Source organism: Scyliorhinus torazame, chromosome 11 (genome assembly GCF_047496885.1).
Source record: "Scyliorhinus torazame isolate Kashiwa2021f chromosome 11, sScyTor2.1, whole genome shotgun sequence".
In the NCBI taxonomy this organism is placed as follows: domain Eukaryota; kingdom Metazoa; phylum Chordata; class Chondrichthyes; order Carcharhiniformes; family Scyliorhinidae; genus Scyliorhinus; species Scyliorhinus torazame.
This window is the reverse complement of record NC_092717.1, coordinates 128,781,393-128,802,380: the sequence shown is the minus strand read 5'-3', so window position 1 is coordinate 128,802,380 and position 20,988 is coordinate 128,781,393. Positions and strand designations below refer to the sequence as shown.

General features: G+C 41.7%; 1 protein-coding gene across 1 annotated transcript in view; it reads left to right on the top strand.

Moving 5' to 3' along the window:
* The window catches only part of LOC140385943 (oxygen-regulated protein 1), a 74,546-nt gene extending 61,897 nt beyond the window's left edge, over positions 1-12,649 (top strand). Inside the window, exons 4-5 of the mRNA XM_072468594.1 lie at positions 812-965; positions 6,684-12,649. Coding sequence (XP_072324695.1) covers positions 812-965; positions 6,684-12,649 — 6,120 coding nt within the window. The remainder of the gene's footprint in view (positions 1-811; positions 966-6,683) is intronic.
* The last annotated feature ends 8,339 nt before the right edge of the window (positions 12,650-20,988 follow it).

Genomic DNA, 20,988 nt, shown 5'->3' with positions numbered 1-20,988 from the left:
CTCTGTCTGTTTGAGACCTCGAAGGCCGCTTCTCTGTCTTCGCACTGGTGTCACTGGCAGAAGGGCCGCTGTCCACACCAGAACTATTTTGAATGAAGTCCTCAGAAGCAGAAGGCAGCTGTCCCTCTTCCCTTATCAGGCAACTTGTACCTCCTGGCTGAGCAGAGAAGAACAAGGACCTAGTGGTGACTCCAGGAACCTCATCCCCTGGCCATTGCTGCATTGAGCTCATGGGCAATCATATGGAGGACTCCGTAGTATAAAGGGTTAACAGGTAGGATATGCTAATGTATGATTCTGTCTGTCTCTTGAGAGCGAGCGAGCAGTTACTGTTTTGTTGATGACTCCAAAGGCTTGCCGTCTACCTAAGACTCAGCATGGTCCTGGCCTCCCAGTCCTCTCACTGTCACAGGCGTCATCAGATGGTTGAGCGGATCTCTGATGTGTTCACCACATTGTGAGCCTAGCCATGACTTTGCTGCAAAAAAACTGCTTCGCTAATCACTGATGCTGCCTGATTAGCTAAGCATTTTCAGAATTTTCTGTTTTTAATTTGCAGCATCTGTAAAAATAAAAGGAATGATGCGGATTGGGGCCGGGGGGCGGGGGGGGGGGGGCGGGGGGGGTTGCGGTGGGGGGGGGGGGGGGGGGGGGATTGTGGAGGTTGGCGTGATAATTCAGAGTTAAAGAGATATTTATTTGATCAATCTTTTTTTTCTCAACAGTACTGGACATATAAAGATAAAGGTTTGGTGGTTATCCTGACAGTTCTTGCCTGTGTATTAAAGTGTTTCTGTTTTGAATGTTTCAGATTGATGCTCTTTACCCAGTGAAGTATAAATTTGAAGCTATGGTTGCTGCTGGTCGCGAGGGCTATAGGCTGAGAAAATATGCAGATTCAAAATCGCCGCAAATTCCAAATCGTGTTCAGCATAAAAATGTCATCAAAACAGAAAAGAAAAACCGTAAGTCTCTTTCTCCTTTATTAATATGCATGATATTAGTGTTACAAATAAACATTCTTAGTCTATTCATATTTTTTTCTCCAACCTCATTATAATGACGATTTCTACAATCAGGAGAGTAGGCTTCTCCACAATTGATATTGGTGTTACCTCTCAGCTTGTCTGCAGGGTTTGCATCATCTTTGTTGCAATGTGATCTGACAAAGTGGACTGTCTCGGGGAAGAAAAATAGAAAGCGTTGACCCAGTCATTCATCACAGTTTATAACTAGCAACTCCAACTTTACAATAACTGGCCACATGGAAGATTGTATTTTTGTCTAAAGATTCCTGCACTCGGGACAGCACGGTGACACGGTGGTTAGCACTGCTTCACAGCGCCGAGGACCCGGGTTCGATCCCGGCCCCGGGTCACTGTCCCTGTGGAGTTTGCAAATTCTCCCCGTGTCAGTTGGGGTCTCACCCCCATAACCCAAAGATGTGCAGGGTAGATGGACTGGCCACGCGAAATTGCCCCTTAATTTACAAAAAAATTAAAGATTCCCGCACTCAATATATTCTCATTCAAAACCTTGTGGATCTGCTGTTATATTCCACATGATGATTTTGAAAGACAAAAGAAAGATTTTCCTGGGTGCTGACTGTGAAAATATACGCGGTGTGTCAGAATTTCAGAAAATCAGGTGGGTCGGAGCAGGTATCTGCAGAAAGAACACCGTCAATGTATTTGTCATTTCGAAGATGGGAAAATTCTATGCTGCTATCTAGCCTGCCCGATATCCTAGCATTTGTTGTGCTTGGGCATAACACACAGGGCAACAAAATAATTTAATATATGCTTAGGCATCAATGCGCTGCAACAGAGAACATTAACAATTATTGTTTTTAACTTGTTTTACTTGCCTCATGTGAGTATTGAGAAACATCGGAGTAGGGCCGTTTAACCCCTTGTGTCTTTTCCACCAGTCAATGAGATCACGCCTGATCTAATTTATAGTATTGCTGTTATTTGTTGTGATAAAATCTACAAATTGTGTGAAATGATATGATTTCCTTCTCCAAAAATTGTATCTTTTCAAAAAAAAAGTTACCCAACTTATTTAAAGGATTGATTTTTCTAAATTTGCTTTGGTGTTGGGAAACAATCTGCCAATAACACATAGTGGAAAATCACAAGCTGCACACCTGGGGCGCGATTCTCCGCTCCCGCGCCGGTTGGGAGAATCGCCTGGTCGCCAAATTTTCCCGCGACGCCGGTCCGCCCTCCCGCGATTCACCCAAGCGGTTGAGAACAGCCCCGTCAAGTTCCACGCGGCGCAGGCCGGAGAATCGCCCCGAGACACCCAAAACGGCGATTCTCCGGCACCCCTGCTATTCTCAGGCCCGGATGGGCCGAACGGCCAGCCCAAAACGGCGGGTTCCCCCGCGCCGTCCACACCTGGTCGCTGCCGGCGGGAACAGCGCGGGAATGCTGCGGAGGCGGCCTGTGGGGGGGGAGGGGGGATCCTGCACCGGGGGGGGGGCCCAAATGGGGTGTGGCCCATGATTGGTGCCCACCGATCGTCGGGCCGTCCTCTCTGAAGGAGGACCTCCTTTCTTCCGCAGCTCCGCAAGATCCGTCTGACATCTTCTTGCGGGGTGGACTCGGAGGGGACGGCAATCACGCATGCGCGGGTGATGCCAGTTATGCGGCGCCGGCCGCGTCATGTATGCGGCGCCGCCTTTACGCGGCGCCAAGTTCTGGCGTGCGTAAATGACGCGGCGTCCCTTCTAGCCCATTATCGGGCCCTGAATCGGTCAGGATAGGGGCCGTTTCGCGCCGTCGTGAATCTCGACGGCGTTCACGACGGCGCGAACACTCTGCCTCCATTTCAGAGAATCCCGCCCCTGATGTATGCTGCTGATGGTCAAGCTTATTCACTGCCAGCACACACAGAAAATTACTCCCAGAGTACTACTCAAATACAATTACCATTTTGGTGCAGTGATCCATTATATATTACCAACACTGAATGGCGGTAACACTCTATACATATTGCACTTTAGGTGATACAGTGAGCATAGCAATATATGATCTCATGAAATATGATGGGACCGCTTAAAGGAGAAAAAAGAAACTGGAAATAAGAATTAAAATTTGAAATGGAATGAGATGGAAGTTAATTATGATTAGCTCCCTCTGGACGTAAGCTTAACTGAGGTTGGTACTGAAAACTAATTTGCAAAATGTAGAAGACATGGAGATCAAAGGACTTATCAAAAAATTCATTATCCATGGACAAAGTATTCAATATGCTGGTGGAAAAAAACAGCTGCGCTGAAGAAAAATCACATACATGCCCAGGTTTTGAGGAAGAAGTTAGTTATTGGACCCACAGTTGAGGCAGTTAACAAAACTTCACTGCATGAGAAAGAAAACAGGCTCTAACACAAACTCACCCTTGTCCAACCTCTCTTCTCAACCCCTCTTCTCCTAATCTCCATTGTTCTTCCAGCTCTCTCCAGCCTCATCCTTTCCCTTCCCTCCTTCGATTCTTCCTTCATGGCCTCCTTTTTTTCTTCTACTCACTCTCTCCTCTCATGTCCACTCTATCCCATGTGTTGCCCTCTTCCCATTCACCTGCTCCTAATTCTTTCGCTTATCTATCCTTTCCCTCCTCCCTTCCCCACTCCGCCTCTGCTCTTCACTCCTAACTTCTTCGTCAACTCACTTCCCTCATTCGTCCTCAGCTTTGCCTTTCTCATTCTTCTTTCTCCTTCTCTCCCTCACTCCTCTGCCTTCTTCTCTTCCACTTTTGCTCCTTTCCTGTTATACCTTCACTTTTGGTTCCCGAGCCCCTTCCCTTCCATTCCCCTCTTTGCTCTGCTCCCCTTTTCTACTCCCTCATCTCCTCCGTCCTGTCCTTTCCCCTCCCCATCCTTATTTTCCCTCACTCTATTTTCCTCGTTTCATTCTGCAGTTTTTCCTACAACCTTCTCCTTTCTGCCAGACCCTTTCTTCTCTCCCTATCTCTCCTGTTCAGATTCCTTTCTTCCCTTCCCTTTTTCCTTTGCCACAATCTTCTTGCCCTTTTCCCCTACCCTTGCCTTTTTTCTCATCCTCTGTCCCTCTCGCTCTCTCCTGTCCTCTCCCATTATTTCTATCCTCTCTCTTCTATCTCCTCTCCTCTTCTCCCAACCCCTCCCCCTTTTCCAACCCATGAATTTCCTGTTCTTCTTACTCTCTTCACTTTTCACCTTCCCTCCATTCCTTTGTCCTTGTTCTCTCCCGTTATTCCCTTACCCCTCCTATGCCTGCCCCTCTCACACCACCTTCCTCTCTCTATTCCATTTCTCTTCATCCTCTCCTGCCCTCTCTCCTTCTTTTCCCACTCCCCGTTTCTTCACATCCCACTCATTGGGCAGAATTTAATAATTTCTCAGGAGCAAAATGCAAGACAAGGAGCCAGTTGGTTACGGGTGGGGGGTAGTGAGGATGTTGGAGTGCCCTTCACCTACCCAACACCATGGAATTCAATGATGGGGAAGGTCAAGAATGGCCTTTCCACTGTGAGGCTACCTGAGGTCCTTAAGCAGCCAATCAAAGACTCTTGCTGTTGTCACTTGCATTTTACTAATGGTGGGCCCATGTCTTTCTGGCGCACTCTCAGAGCCACCACTGCCCCGTCAAAATTCAGCTTTCCCCCTCACTTCTCTCCCAACTTTTCTTTCCTTTCACTTCCTTTTCATCCTCTTGTCCCTTTCCTTTCTCCTCTCCTGGCCTCTCTCCTCCACTTCCCTCTTTTGTCCTCTCAGTCCTTTGCTGTCCCTAACTCCTTCCTCTCCTCGTCCTTCTCTATCTCACCCCTCAGTCAACCAGTCCCCCTCTCTCCCCCCCCCCCCCCCCCCAGCTGACTGTCCAGCAATCTTTAGCACTCAGAAGTCTGTTAAATGTCTCAAGGTGAGGCTTCTGTCCTCACCTAAATAGCTGACTGCTACAGGTTCCAGCAGCGCCACTAGTATCAGTGGCTATTGTTCAGTACCCAATGGTAATTGTCACTGAAGCTAAGTTGGGGTTGAGCATTTCGGCCTGGCCAGTATGGGAAGCCCCAATGATGGGTTGAGGGGTTGGGGCCATGGAGCACAGGTCAGTAGGGATGGAAGACCAAGGAATGGGGCTAACCTTAGGGATTTTCTGATGGTCCCAGGGGGCTTAGAAGGGAGGAACCCTCCCTCCCCTTTTCCTGTCAGAGATCTGAGGAGTGGGACTTGGTGAGCTTCAAATTTGGTTTCCCATCCCCCACTCACCCACCGTGAGAAGAATTGTGGTGGGGTGCAAAGGGTGCCTGTGAGTGGCTTTAAATTTTGGCACAAAGGTGGGTGACCCCTCACTGCTACATGTAAAATTGCAGTGGGTTCTAGGGCAGGGAAAGGTACTACACCCATGGCCCAATTTTACATTCCCACCTGCCTGCAGCATGCTCCTGGGGAACATATAATTCCTCCCTTCTTTTCCCTAGTTTATCTGCTTTTGCACTTCTTCTCCTCACTCTCTTATCTCCTCTGTACCTTGCTGCCCTCCAACCCAGCTTGAATGGAAAATTCCCTGCAACCCTAATGTAGATCAGCTAGTTGCTTTACAAACATAGAACAAGATTTAAAATCGAGTGCTAAAAAATGTAATCCTGGTGTATGTGACCAATTTGTCATGCTGGAGTAGTTTCTTTAGAATTCAAAATAAAAAAAAATACTTCAATGGTAAGTTATTGTTATGGGGGAGGCATTTTCAGAACCCCAAAATGTATCATGGAGTTCAACCAACCTCTCCCTTTAAAGGATTTGTTGCTTTTCCTAGCACACGGCTTTTTCCCTCGGTGTGGGATTACAATTATGGACACGTGGGGTTTTAAACACAAAACACTGTTTATTCCATGAACTCAACTTAACATCTTAAATAAACATTGGATCTCTTAACACCCCTTACTTCAAAGATAACTCAGAAAATATTGCAACAGTAAATAATTCCTTAAAATGTTCCTTCAAACTTCCAAGAGAATTAACACCTTTAAACAAAATCACATCAGGTTAAAGGTTTTACTAACATGAGTTTAAATCACCCAAATGATCCAGAGATGGTCTTTTATTGCAGAGATCCAGCTCACTGCAAAACACAGACACACACCCATCTCTTTTCCTCCAAACTTGCAGCTCTCTGGAAACACACAGACATTCCCAAGCTCTTTTCAAACTGGCTTTCTCCTTTTAATCAGCTCGCAGCAAAACAGCCAGGCACTTTTAAGCTGCTCTCAGCAAAAGCAGCCAGGCACTTTTCAAAACTGCAAAACTAAACTTCCAAAATGGCTGACGTGAGCTCAGCCCCACCCACTCTCTGACAGCACTGTTTTCTTAAAGGTACATTGCTTAAACATCCATGTCTTAAAGGTACCCTCACATGACAGTTATACAGACCTAAAGAATGGTGATTGATAGTGGAACTCTTCTCAGATTTGAGCTTTCTGTAAATTGGATTGCACAACACTATTCCTTGATATTCTATCTTTCCTGATACTTTATGTTTGTTCTTCATTCAAAAATTAAATCGTGTCATCAATGTTTTGTTTTATTTTCATAGTTTCTTTGCTGATGTTTCTAATTATTTCTATCTTTTCCGTTCTTTTTTTTGCCTCGCATTGTTCTTCATCTTTGTCTCACCATCGTCTTTCATCTTCTTTGCATACAGATGGGATAAAGTTAGGGAGAAGACAATGGCTGATTAACTCAGTATCTCCTTCTAGCTCAAAGACTCAGGGTTACACCACATCTCCTGATCAATTTTATATGAATGACAATAAAATACCTTCAGGAAGCAGCTTCTATTTCCCTGAAAATGAAACAGATGCTTACAAGAATTACATTTATGCAAGGGAAGAAAAGACTGTGATACCATCAGAAGATGACATTGAGAAATCCATCTTTGTGAATGAGGATGGCAGCATAACAGTAGAAATGAGAGTACACCTCCAAATAAAAGAGAAGGAGACAATACAATGGACTACTACAATTAATCGTTCTAGCATGTGTAACAGGAAAAGTAATGCTTGCAAAGCAAAACTGGAATCTAATGTTGAATCAGCAGATCTGCCGAATGTACACTCTCATTATAATTCTGAAACAATGCACTTTGAGAACTTAGACCATGAGCAAGACTTTGATGATCTTTGTACACCACAAAAATACACGGGACAAATTGAACACGATAAAGGCGGACATTATGACATCTGGCAAAATAGTTTTTTAAACACAAATGAAGATCTTCCTGAACTGGGGGCTGAATTCAAACCATTATATTATTGCAAGGAAAGTCCTGGTCATGGCAAGGTAACACAGGACCAGGTATCTTTGGAAAGCATGACTGCCAATCCTGACACAGGGAGTGGTGCAAATATAGTTCAACTTTCAAACCTGGAGGAGCCAGGACTTGGAGAGAGCATAATAGAGAACTGTAATGAACATTTTTCGATATCAAACACAAAGGAAACCTGTGAAAGAAGTAGTGATACAGTATCTGAAGCATTACAAACATGGAAAGAGGTTAATGTAAATAATCAGGGAGAAGAAAAAATAATCCTCGATAAAAACACCTCTGTTGTTGGGAAAGCCTCTTCCTCAAAGTACTCAGAGCTATGCCATGAAGACCAATACACTGTACTAAAAATGATCAACTCCCACAACGAGAGTACAAATGCAAGAAATATGTTCTTACGATATTGGGAAGAAATTGGATGTGATGATACGGATAATAATGTTACAAAGTTAAATTTGAGACCTACTTCTGCAGATGCAACATATTCCAATTCAAAACGAGGAATAAAACATGTAAAGAGACCAACGAGTGCCTCATTCAAATATTCTAGATCATATGCGTCAATTCATAATGAAAAAAGTAGCTTGTCATCTAGAATGGGGTGTTCACACACATCAACAGAAAGAATGGACATAAACACTAACTGTACTTACAGTTCTGAGAGTTGTGAAGCCAGAATGTCTCTATTTTTGGAAGATTTAAACAGTGTTTCAAAGTGTTCACAAAGTTCTACTGTGAGGAATCAGGATTGCACTAAAACGTCTGATGAGGTAGAAATGCCAATTAACACAGGTTCAAATAACTCATCATCTACAAATGAAGATGAAAGAGCTTTTTGCAGTTCTGAAGAGGCAAGTCCTGTTAACAATGACTTTGCTTTGTCTTCAAGAACGGATGAACAAAACTGCAGAGACCATACAAGCGAGCTTTCAAAGCTTTGCCCAGAATATAGCAATCATTCACAACAACCTCAATTACTAGGCCAGCATGAAGAAACTGACATCTTGAGTGATGATTGCACTACTCACAGCAGTAGTCAAGAAGCAATAGAAATGGTTGACACTGACAAGTATCAAAGTACTGAATTTAATCCTGTTGAGATGTCTAATGAAATCAATGTGACATTCCATATTGAAAATGGTGGTGATGGTTCTGTATCTCATAACTCAACAGGCGTGATACCTCCTAAAGAGGAAACAAACTCTGATCTTTCCTGGATACCAATTGTTTGTCCAGCAGGAAAAGAACCTAGCAATGCAGAATCACTGGATAGTAAGTTACAAAGAATGGAGGACCAAAGCACTCTCACCATCAGCAACAGCTCTGCAACACCCTCCAAGTCTGAAAATATATCTGAGGCGGATATTTGCCAAGATAATTTTTCAGAGGGTAAACAGACCACTTTACTAATAGCCTGCACAGAATTTAGTCTGTACCAGGCAGAAGGCGTACAGTGCAGTGCCATTATAACTGAGGAAAATTCTGATTTGCCAGAAAGTTCCTCGCTACGAGCAGAAATTGATTGTGATTCGTCTTCAGCTGGAAATAAAAAACAAATCACAGGCGTTAACAGTAGTTCCATTGAAAGTGACATCCAACAAAATTCTTCTAATCCTAGCAGGAAAAATTGGACGAAGAAAAATGGCAAAATACTTAATATATCTACAGCCGGGAGACAAAATTTCAAAACTGATGCTGAGAGTTCAAAGTCTTTTTCTATTTTGATGCAACAAAAAGAGCAGGAAATATATGATGTTGATATTCCTCAAGCACAAACTTTTGTGCGAAACAGGCTAAGAATGTCAGCAACTTCTGAGATCGTGTGCTGTGACTTCAATCTTAGGTCTTACCCACAAACACAATTTGAAGAGGAGCGGACAGTTGATCTGGGTAGTAATATTATAAAAGAATCAAATAAATTGCCTGATGATGACTCTGATTTTATTAATCAAACCAAAAGCTTTGGATCTGAAATAGAGGTTCCAGTTGAACACAGGTTAGTACAAATATCAGCCAAAGCTGTTAGTGACGTGAAAAGGGTATATGAAGTACCAGATGATTGCAACAATGATGACTTATTGCAAAGTCAAGTAAGTGCTGCAAAAGGAGAGGTTAAACCTGCACCCATACCAAATGAGATTCAGTACAGAACTATTACAAAAGTGACTGATGCTAAACTTGATGTGATTGACTTTGCAAAAGAAACAGTTGACACTGCAATTCAAAATGGCATTGGGCTAGATTCTGAAATGGTTGAAGAGAAGGACCCTATTGGTGAACATGACCTAAGCCAGGTGTTGTGCAAGCTGCAATCAGCTGTTGATGTGATCAAGTGTAACTCTGAGCATAGATTTAAAACTTGTCCAGAAAAATCGTATGAAAGACCCGATATGTCAGAACATCTTGCTGCCACATTGAGCACGTCTTCAAAGGTCCTCCTTGCTTGGTTAGCAATAATGAACCTGAATGTTAATGTTCCAGCTTCACCTGACAGAGCAAAGTTATTGATGAATAATTGTAATTGTTCATATATAATAACATTCTTGCAGTCCATAAGACATGTTATCAAGCTTCAAGAAACTGACGACTTAAAGCAATGTATTCCAAGTCTACAGAAATATGCCTCTCAGTTTGTAAAGGTGTGGCAAAATGAGCATAAAGAAGAACCCAGCTGTGCTTTTGAAAATGGCCCTAAAATTGAATGTCCTGTACAGACTGGAACTTTAGGTGTTGAAAACGTTGCTTCATTTGATGTTCCACAATTAATCAATACTATTGAAAATGAAAAGTACCTTTATACACAAAATGTAATTGAACAGCTGGAGCATGTTGATGAAGCAGAACTAAAGGAAGATGTTAAATATGTTGCTAACATTCTTTCAATTAAAGAAGACAAAACCAAAGAAACGGATAGCAAGGTCCCTGAACTACTCAGTTCTAAAGACAATTCGTTTTTTTCTGATCTTTTAGAAGACCAAATAAGGACTAATTCCTTGTTTCAAAATGAAGATGCAGTTGAAGAAACAACAGTGATGAGCAAGAAATGGGTTGAGAAGGAAACTGTTGAGAGAGATAACTGTACAAACGGCTGTGATTCGATAGAGGAGTTTGCGTCTTTACAACACATTGAAGATATGAGACGAGAAGATGTTGCTAAAAATAAAGAATTCCTTTATAACAACTGCATAAATAGTAACAAAAATAGACACTCAGGAAAGCTGAGGGACAATGAAACGAACAATCACTTTACATGTGCTAATGCTGCAGAAAAAACAGATGATTTGTCAACAGCTTCAGACACAATACATCTTCAAAATAAGATCTCTCTTCAAAGCTTCCTGCATCATAAGTCACCTTTGGCAAATGATATATGTGAATCGAAGCACACAAATGTTTTCTGCCAGAGGGAATGTATAAGGAGAAGCAATAGTTATGAAATACCTGCTTGCAGACTGTCAGCACTTGCTTCTGTGGTTTCTGACAATGATATTGAGAATGGAAAAAAGACTGGCAACAAACAACTGACACAAACAAGAGAAATCTGTGAGAATCCTTTCTCTGAAGGTGAAGCTGGTATTAAGAAATCTTTGCCTTGTACTTACCCATCCATGCCATCAAATCGTAATGTCAAACAGTGTTTAGAAAGGCAGCAGACATCTGACTTGTCCGAAGAGAATCAGGAGATTGCAAGTGATTACAATTCCCAAGCATCAAACGAAATGACGACGGAGGGAGAGGATGATGTCTTTGTAAAAACAAAACATTTCTCTGCAAATTTTGTTAGAAAAGCTACCGAGAAACTGTATGGTAAGTCGCATGTTGTATCGAAACACTTTGCATATGACCAGCCCCCATATGTCTGTGTGGAACCAAAAGCATTTTTCCAAACGGGAAGCATCACTGACAACATATCTTGTAAAATATCCTCACGTCGCGATAAATCAATGCCAGCTGGAACTTGGGGCATTAATAATGAATTGTTACATATTTCTAGCTTAGATAAGGGCCGTACATTTGAAAATTCTCAAGAGAACAGTGCACAATCTGAAAGTGATGGCGCGTATATTGAAAAAGGGCGGTGGTTTCTAAAAGAAAACCACTTAGTAAGAAAGTCTCCACCTCTAAACATGGGAATGTATGGAAACCTGGATACAACGTCAGTTGATACAGCATTTGACAATACAAGTGATGATTCTGCATATTCACATGTTAATACAATGCATTCAGGACCTCCACTGTCTGAATTGTCATCATCAGATATTGAGGGGACAAAATCAAAACCTATGTGTAATTATTTTAACATGTCTCATGGCAGTGATTCCGAACCATTCCCAGATTTAATCAGTGAAAAAAGTTACCATGCCCATATTTGCAGTGGTTCCCATCTTACCAAAAAGAATGACAGCAATAAACAATCAGCACGAGTTCCTGTTGGGCCTACAGGGATGTACGCTGAAGCAAATGACAATGATTCATCTTTCATGTCAGCAGAATTTCATATGTTTGACAACAAAGTTAGTCCCATGGTACAACCATTAGCTCAAGGGACTGTGGTGGAGCAGCCATCTCGAGAAACTGTCAGAACTCTTCAAAATCCTGACTCCCGAGATAAGCTTCATTTTCTATGTGGCCAGCACTGCCCAATTCTGACAGCTGTTATTGATGCAACCAATGAAGAGAGCAGAAGATTTGTATATCAGAAAAAATCGGATCTGGAGAATCAATGGATACTTCATTCAGAAAGTGGAGCAGATATTTCTGACAGTGGGAAATACAATGATTTAGTAACGAGGAAAGAAAATTGTTCAGTACTAAATAAACATTCAATTGATGGCACTATCAGTGACATAATTCATCAGTTTAAAAGTCAAAGCTTTGAGAATGATATTAAAAGAATTAAATTAAGTCTTGATGCAAAATATTTCGGTGCTAATCTTGTAACATCAAAAGTTCCTGTGTACAGTGAGGAAACAGAGTCGAAGCACAAAGACAAGCCATTTTGTTCTAATATTCAGGCTGAGAAATTATGTCTAAAAAGAATAGTAGAACAGTGGTTCATGAAACAGGCAGTAGAAAACAAAATCAAAGCAGTCAAAGGAAGGGAAAATGGCTTATCATTCCGGAAAGGGGAAGATTATTCAGGTAGGCAGACTGATCCATACATTCGTCATACAAGAGGAAACACAGCCAATAATTATGTCACTATTCCTTTATTGGAAAACAAAGTTATTGGCCAAACCATGTCTTCTGGGAATATTAGTACAAATGAGGCAGCAGTGAATTCTGAAAAAGAACCATTTTGTGAAAGACACAAGGAAAAGCTTGAAAAGCACAATAAATAAAAGGAAAAGCGTCGTGAGCAAGGTGAAGGGATTTCTTCTCAATGGTTACAAATATTGTCAACCCCATGAATGAAAAATAAGCGAAAGAAAGAAATCAGCTGAGATAATAATGCCATCTGATCATGCCAAAGCAGGGTGCAGCCTTTGGAAAACAAAATTAGATGAAAGAAAATATTTCTATCAGCAAGTGTCTGATAAATAACAAACAAACTACTTCTCTTAAACACAAATTGTACTGTAAAAGCTATTAGGACTTGAAAGTTTGGGGAATTTATTTTCTTGAGTTTTAGAGCAGGGTCAACCCATCAATTAAAAAGTAGTGTTTCAAGTTGTACCTCTGAGATTGAATTTGAGGTTGAAAATATCATTATTGAAAACACCATACATTAATTTTGTGCTTTACACTTGTATTTTGAAATGTAATGCTTCTAATTATTTAAAAAAAAATGTTTTTAATGCTTCTAATTATTAACATTAGAATGAATCATTTAAACAGTGATATTTGTTTGTAGCCTCCAAAATATGTAAGCCTGCTCTGTTCTAGTGCACTGACAAACACGATTAGAGTTTGTTTATTGTTTGACCAATTACAACTTGTAGAGCGATTGTATTTCTTATCTCACTAAATATTTCTATATGATTTATCCATCGTGTTCAGTAGTAGCAGACCTGGTTATTTTCTCACCTATGCATTGAGATTTTTGCTTTTCAATTTGGCACTTGGAGGAAAGGCGTGAGTTATCCAAGTGGGATGCCCATTAACAAAAAATGACTGGTTAAATCATTGAGACACTGTCATAAGGTGTAACCTGAGCCCTCATTATTACATAAGTACATTTATAAATCATGCTGAAGGCATCCAAGCAGCATTCTAACTGCACCAATATTTTCTTTCCTGCTTGACTTCTTAAATTCATTATTGAACACTGACCTCCTGGAAATTGAATGATTGCACTACTATTTTCAAAATCTTCGATCTGAAAATTATTCCCTTTAGATTAAATAAAGGGTGATCAGGTTTTGCTGGGAAATAAATATTCAACGAGAATCATATTCATATTATCCAAAATCATGTTTCAATATGGGTTTCTATAGTGCTAAAAAATGTTATCTGGCCTAATGTTGGGATGGTTTGAGAAATAAAGTTAACAAGATAAAGCATTGATGCAGGTCATAACCCCAATTGGCGGAAGATGAGGTAATATCAGAGTCACTTACAGACATAAAATAAGCTCAGATACATTGTCAAAGTGTGGATTGCATGCATTTAGACAATCATGCTACAATATCTGGATAACTTCATTTAATCCAGTGTAAACTCCAAATGCCAGCAGAAATGTGGGGCTGGGCTTTGCTCGTGGATGGGGAAATGGCAGCGTTCCCACCCTCATGTAAATATCAGGTGTATGTCTGTGCCTGCTTTGTTGGCTCACTCTGCAGCCATTTAAAGGCCATTGGGCCATTAATTGGTTTGTGGCAGACTTTCTGCCCCCACTGGGGTGGTACAGCTACAGATGGTGGAGGGATGAAAGTTGAGAGTGTGGAAAAGGCCAGGACATTGAATGGTAGTCGGACTAGATGGGTTTAGAGAAGTCCAGAGGGTGAGGCCAAGAGGGATTTGAAAATAACAGTGAAAGCATTTACATGACCAAGCGTCAGTGTAGGTTGGAGATGAAGGGTGATGGATAAACACGACTTAAGTTAGGATGTAGGCAGCAACATTTTGGATGAGCTTAAGTTAAGGAAGGTTGCAAGGCTGCCTGACGAGCATTGGAATAGCCCAGGCCAGAAATAATAAAGGCATATTTGAGGATCTTAGCAGCAGATAAGCTGAGATAAGGGTGGAGATGGGTGATCTTATGGAGGTGGAAGTAGGTGGTGTTGGTAATGGGGAAGATACGGGATTGGCAATTTAACTGTGAACAAATGTGAGTTGTGAACAATCTGATTTTCCAAACAAGACTCTGCCATCTCCAGTTAACGCATCTTCAGAAATGAAGGATTCAGTCAGTTAACAAAATTATTTCCACATATCATCTGCCAAGCTGTAATATTGACTATCCGGGGAAAAAAAATTGATAATGCTCTGGGAAAGGAAACTTCAGCATTCTATGTGTTCTTTGCATTAAACACCAAACAGTTCCGTTAGAAACCGAAGTTTCCAAGATTCATAAACACACCTTCAGTGTACTTTAACACGAGGAGAACCATCATGATTGGTTTTGGTCTGTTACATCTGATATTAATGCATTTAGCAACAAAACGAGGACAAAGTAATTGTGGCTGAGTCAGTAAATGAATTCCACTTTCAGCCTGGGTTTATTGTTGTGCTTTAACCTATACAAACCACATTCAGAATACTTGTGCACATTGAATAGTAAGACAGTGATAGCCTAGGGATCTTTTCCTTTGTTAAATGAGCTATGCAAAATGCAAGCTATTATTATTGTAGCGATATATTTTTATCTTTTGTCATTTTGGGAAGGCCAATAGTGATTTTTAAGCAATTGAAGCTTTTGCCAGTTCCTGGTTTTACCATCTAGTTTAGTATGCAAGGTGATGTTTAAGCAATGATCTCTTAATTCATATACTGTAATTGTTTGATTTATTATCATATGTCATAAATTAAGAGTTTATAATATGTTTGTCACAACATTAAGCATAAAAATTGATTTTAATTTCTTTCAATTGTTATCCTCAGGACAGTTGTATTCCTCTGATATGGATTGTGAATTAAATGTGTCCAATAAAAAAAGCTTCTTTTTATGTCATGATTTTTAAAAATTGGTATCTGAATGTACTTGGCTTGTTATGTGAAATGATATATTAAGCAGTTATATGAAGTTCCTGAATTCTGCAACTGTGACTTAATCCATGAATGGTTTTGTAAAACCATGGTGTGTTAATTGAGCTCATTTTTAATATATTAATTCGTGGGATGATGGCTAGACCAGCATTTATTGCCCATCCCTAATTGCCCTTGGGAAAGTGGTGGTGAGCTGCCTCTTTGAACCACTGCAGCCCATGTGATGTAGTAGGTACACCCACAGTGCTGTTAGTGAGAGTTCCAGGATTTTGATCGAGCGACAGTGAAGGAACGACAATATATTTCCAAGTCAGGATGGCGTGTGGGTTGGAGGGGAACTTCCAGCTGGTGCTGTTCCCTTGCATCTGTTATCTTGGCCTTCCAGATGACAGTGATCGTGGGTTTGGAAGGTGCTGTCTCAGGTGCCTTGGTCAGTTCCTACAATACATATTGCAGATGGCACACATTTCTGCCACTGTGCGCCAGTGGTGGAGGGAGTGAATGTTTGTAGATGGGTGTCAATCAAGCAGGTGTTCCTGGAAGGCATCAAGCTTCTTGAGTGTTTTTGGAGCTGCAGTCAAGTGGAGAGTATTCCATCCCAATCCTGACTTGTGCCTTGTCGCCAGTGGACAGGCTTTGAGGAGTCCGGAGGCAAGTTACTCTCTTCAGAATTCCTAGCCTCTGACTTGTTCTTGTAGCCATCATATTTACATGGCTCATCCAGTTTAGATTCTGCTGCTGATGTCCATTTTGACATGATCTGGTTTCAACAAATGAACCCACAATGTGTTTACACAATCCCTGATGAGTAATTGGTGCCTTTATATTATAAAAGCATTATAAAAGCATAACATGGTGCACAGTGGTGGCCAATCAGTGTGGTAGCAAGATTAAGTACAGGCACAATATGGTGAACAACCCGATCATGCTAGATGGCAAGAGATGATACTCAATGTTTTGCTTAGATTGCAACAAGTTTGCATCATCGTAGAGTATTGAAAATACAGAGTAATGATTTCCTAGCAAACCTTTGAAGATAGAGGCTGGGATAGTGCTCAAGTAAAGATATGGGGCATCATTCTCCGCCGGCGAGAGTCTCCGTTTTGCCGGCGCCCGGGGGTTTCCCGACGGCGTGGGGCTGCCCCACAATGGGAAACCCCATTGACCGGCCGGTGTTACGGAGACTCCCGTCGGCCGGTCGGGGCAGAAATGTGGCGGGGCGGGTAGGAGAATTTCGCCCATGGTAAGCATACAGATCCTTGTGTTGAGAATACAGTGCGTAGTCTGCCAATTCAGTGAATGCATCGAGAGGACCAGCACCAGGCTAGCTCAGTCACAAAAGGCGAGTGTCCAGGGTGTGGGCCAGATCAATCTCGAAAAAAGTAGAATCAACCAAAAATAAACAAAAACCCTCATCAAAATTGAGCCAAAGCCAGAAGTGGTTTCTATAATAACAGGAAGACGTTTGGTAAAGCGACTAAAATTATATTCATCCTCGGTACAGTCGGAAAAGGAAGTTTAAAGAGACAATGACCCACAACCCCCAATCACTGGGTTTTTTGGGGGGATGGGGGTGGTGATGGTGTTGTGTTGTGCTGTGTTACCCCCTGGAAGTCCCTACGAAAGGATTACATAGAAACATAAAAATAGGAGCAGGAGGAGGCCATTTGGCCCTTTGTGCCTGCTCCGCCATTCATTATGATCATGGTTGATCATCCAACCCAATAGCCTGTTCCCTTCTTAACCCCATTTCTTTTGATCCCTTTTGCCCTAAGTGCTTTACCTAACTCCTTATAACATGTTTTGGCCTCAGCTACTTACTGTGGTAGCAAATTCCACAGGCTGACCATTCTCTGGTTGAGGACATTGCTCCTCATCACAGTCCTAAGTGGTCTACTCCGTAGCCTTAGACTGTGGCCTAACCCACCATCTACCATATCTAGTTCTGTTAGAATTTTATAGATTTCTAGGAGATCCCCTCTCTCAGTCCAATTCTAACCGACTTAATCTCTCCTCATGGGTCAGTCCTACCATCCTAGGAATTAGTCCGGTAAACCTTTGCTGTACTCCCTCTGGAGCAGGTACATCCTTCATCAGCCAAGGAGATCAAATGTACACACTATTCAGATGTGGCCTCACCAAGTCCATGGATACTTGTAGCAAGACATCCCTGCTCCTATATTTGAATCCTCTCGCTATGAAGACCTATACCATTTGCCTTCTTCACCACCTGCTACACCTGCATGCTTAACTTCAGCAACTGGTGGATGAGGACACTCAAGTTTCATTGCACTATCTCCCTTCTTAATTTATAGCCATTCAGATAGTAATCTGCCTTCCTGTTTTTGCTACCAAAGTGGACAATGTCACATTTATCCACAATATACTGCATCTGCCATGCATTTGCCCAATCACTCAACTTGTCCAAATCACACTGATATATTTCTGTGTCCTCCTCACAGCTTACCTTCCCACCCAGCTTTGTGTTATCTGCAAATTTGGAGCTATTCAATTTAGTTCCCTCACCTAAATCATTAATATATCATGTTAATAGCTGGGGTCCCAGCACTAATCCCTGTAGTCACTGCCTGCCATTCATAAAAATAACCGTTTATTCCCACTCTTTGTTTTCTATCTGTCATCCAGTTTTCTAACCATCTCAATACATTATCCCCAATTCTGAACGCTTTAATTTTACATGCTAATCTCTTTTGTGGGACTTTGTCAAAGGCCTTCTGAATGTCCAAAGAACTACACCCACTGGCTCCCCCTCCTCAACTCTACTGGTTACATCCTTGAAGAATTCCAATAGCTTTGTCAATCATGATTTCCCTCTGTCCGATTCTGCCATTGTTTTTGAAGTGTTCTGCTATTAAGTCTTTGATAATGGACTCTCGACTCAAATGTTTCCCACTACTGACATCAGGCTGACTGGTCTATAATTCCCTGTTTTCTCTCTATCATCCTTTTTAAATAGTGGAGTTACATTAGCTACCCTTCAATCTGTAGGACCTATTCCAGAGTCTATAGAATCTTGGAAGCTGAACATCAATGCACCACTATTTCTAGAGCCACTTCTTTAAGTTCCCTGGGATGTTGGTTACCAGGCCTTGGAGATTTATCAGATTTCAAACCCATCCATTTCCCCCAACATCATTTCTCCACTAATACTGGTTTCCTTCAGCTCCTCCCTTTCACTAAACCCTGTGATCCCCAATATTCCTGGCACGTTATTTATGTCCTCCTTTGAGAAGACAGAACCAAAGCGTGTATTTAGCTGGTCAGCCATTCCCCTGGTTCTGATTGTAAGGGACCTACATTTGTCTTCACCAATCTTTTTGTCTTCACATACCTATATAAACTTTTACAGTCAGTTTTTATGTTCTCTGCAAGCTTGTTCTCGTACTCTTTTTTATCTTTTTAAAGTAAATTTAGAGTACCCAATTCTTTTTTTCCAATTAAAGGGGAATTTAGCATGGCCAATTTACCTACCAGGCACATCTTTCGGTTGTGGGGTTGAGACCCACCCAGACATAGGAAGAATGTGCAAACTCCACACGGACAGTGACTGGGATCGAACCCGTGTCCTCGGTGCCATGAGGCAGCAGTACTAACCATTGCACCACCGTGCCGCCTGATTGCTCTCATACTCTATTTTTTCCTTAATCAATTCCTTGGTCCTCCTTTGCTGAATTTTAAACTGCTCACAATCCTCAGGTCTGTTGTTTTTCTTGGCCAATTTGTATGCCTCTTCCATAGATCTAATACTGTCTCTAGTTTCCCTTTTAAGCTAGGGTTTGGTCAACTTCCCATTTTACCTTTGCACCAGACAGGAATAAAAAATTGTTAGAGTTGATCCATGCGCTTTTTGAATATTTACCATTGCCGATACACCATCATCCCTTCAAGTAATGTTTCCCAATCCATAATCGCCAATTCATGACTCATACCATCGTAATTTCCTTTATTACGATTCAGGCCCCGAGTCTCAGAATCTAATTTGATACTCACTATCCTGATGAAAATTCTATCATATTTTGGTCGCTTATCCCCCAGGTGGCTCGCACACGCAGATTGCCAATTATTTCTTCCTCAATACACAATACCCAGTCTAGGATATCCTGTTCTCTATTTGGTTCCTCAATGTATTGGTCCAGAAAACCATCTTGTATACACTCCAGGAATTCCTCCTCTTTAATATTGTTACTAATTTGATTTGCCCAATCTATATGCAGATTAAAGTCACCCATAATTACAGATGTTCCTTTGTCGCATGCTTCTCTGATTTCCTTCTTAACGTCATTCCCAACATAACCACTACAGTTTGGAGGTCTATGTAAAACCCCCACTAATGTTTTTTGCCCGTTAGTGTTTCTCAGGTCTACCTATACTGATTCCACATCATCAAAGCGAATATGCTCCCTCACTATTATGTTAATTTCCTCTTTAACTAGCAATGCAACTCCACCAGCTTTTCCTTTTTGTCTGTCTTTCCTAAATACTGAATACCCCTGGGTGTTCAGTTCCCATCCCTCGTCAATCTGCAGCCATGTCTCCGTAATACCGACTATATCATACCTGTTTACATTTATTTGCGCGGTTAATTCATCCATTTTATTGCGAACACTCTGCGCCTTAATGCACAAAGCCTTAAGGCTTGTCTTTTTACCATTACTTGCTCTGTTCCCACTATGTTTCACTGAGGCCCTTTTAATTCTGGCCCTTGATTTCTCTGCCTGTCACTTTTCTTATTCCCATTACTGTCTTTTGTTCTTTCTTTGATTCCTCCTCCTTTGACTCCTTTCATAGACTCCCATTAGTTTAAACCATTTTAGTTTAAATCCTCCCCAACCACTTGAGCAAGTACTCTCCCTAGGACATCAGTCCCCCTCCTGATTAAGTGTAACCCTTGAACTGGTTCCACCTCCCCGCACATCACCTCTTCACCACATATTTGTCTGATATATCTTGCAGTTTCTACTCTAGCACATGGCACTGGTAATATTACTGAGGTCACTATCTTTGAGCTCCTACTTTTCAACTGACTACCTAACTCCCTATATTTTGCTTTTAGGAGATCATCCCTTTTTTTATCTCTGTCGTTTGTATCGGTGTGTACCATGACTACTGGCTGTTCACCCTCCCCCTCCAGAATGTCCTGTAGTCGCTCTGAGAAATCCCTGACAGCAGCTCTTCACTAACTAATGAACTTGCTGTTTTCCTGTGACGTTACTCCTGGATTTCTGTTTCAAACTCTGCCCGCTGCACAGTACAGGGTGTCCCTCGCTGGTCCAGCGGTTTCCGTTCCCGGGAGGTAAAAGCCGATCAATTTCAGTCTTGAAAATGTTCAAGGACTTGGCCTCCACTGGCGTCCACATTTAGATCCTACTTACCAAGGCTGCGCACTCGTCTCCCTGAGGAAAGATAAAAAATGAAAGGATCACCTTGTTCCCTCCTAACCAAACTTCCTCAGTCACCAAACTCCAACTTAAGCCGAAAACAGCATTCCAGCGCAGATCATTGCATGACAATT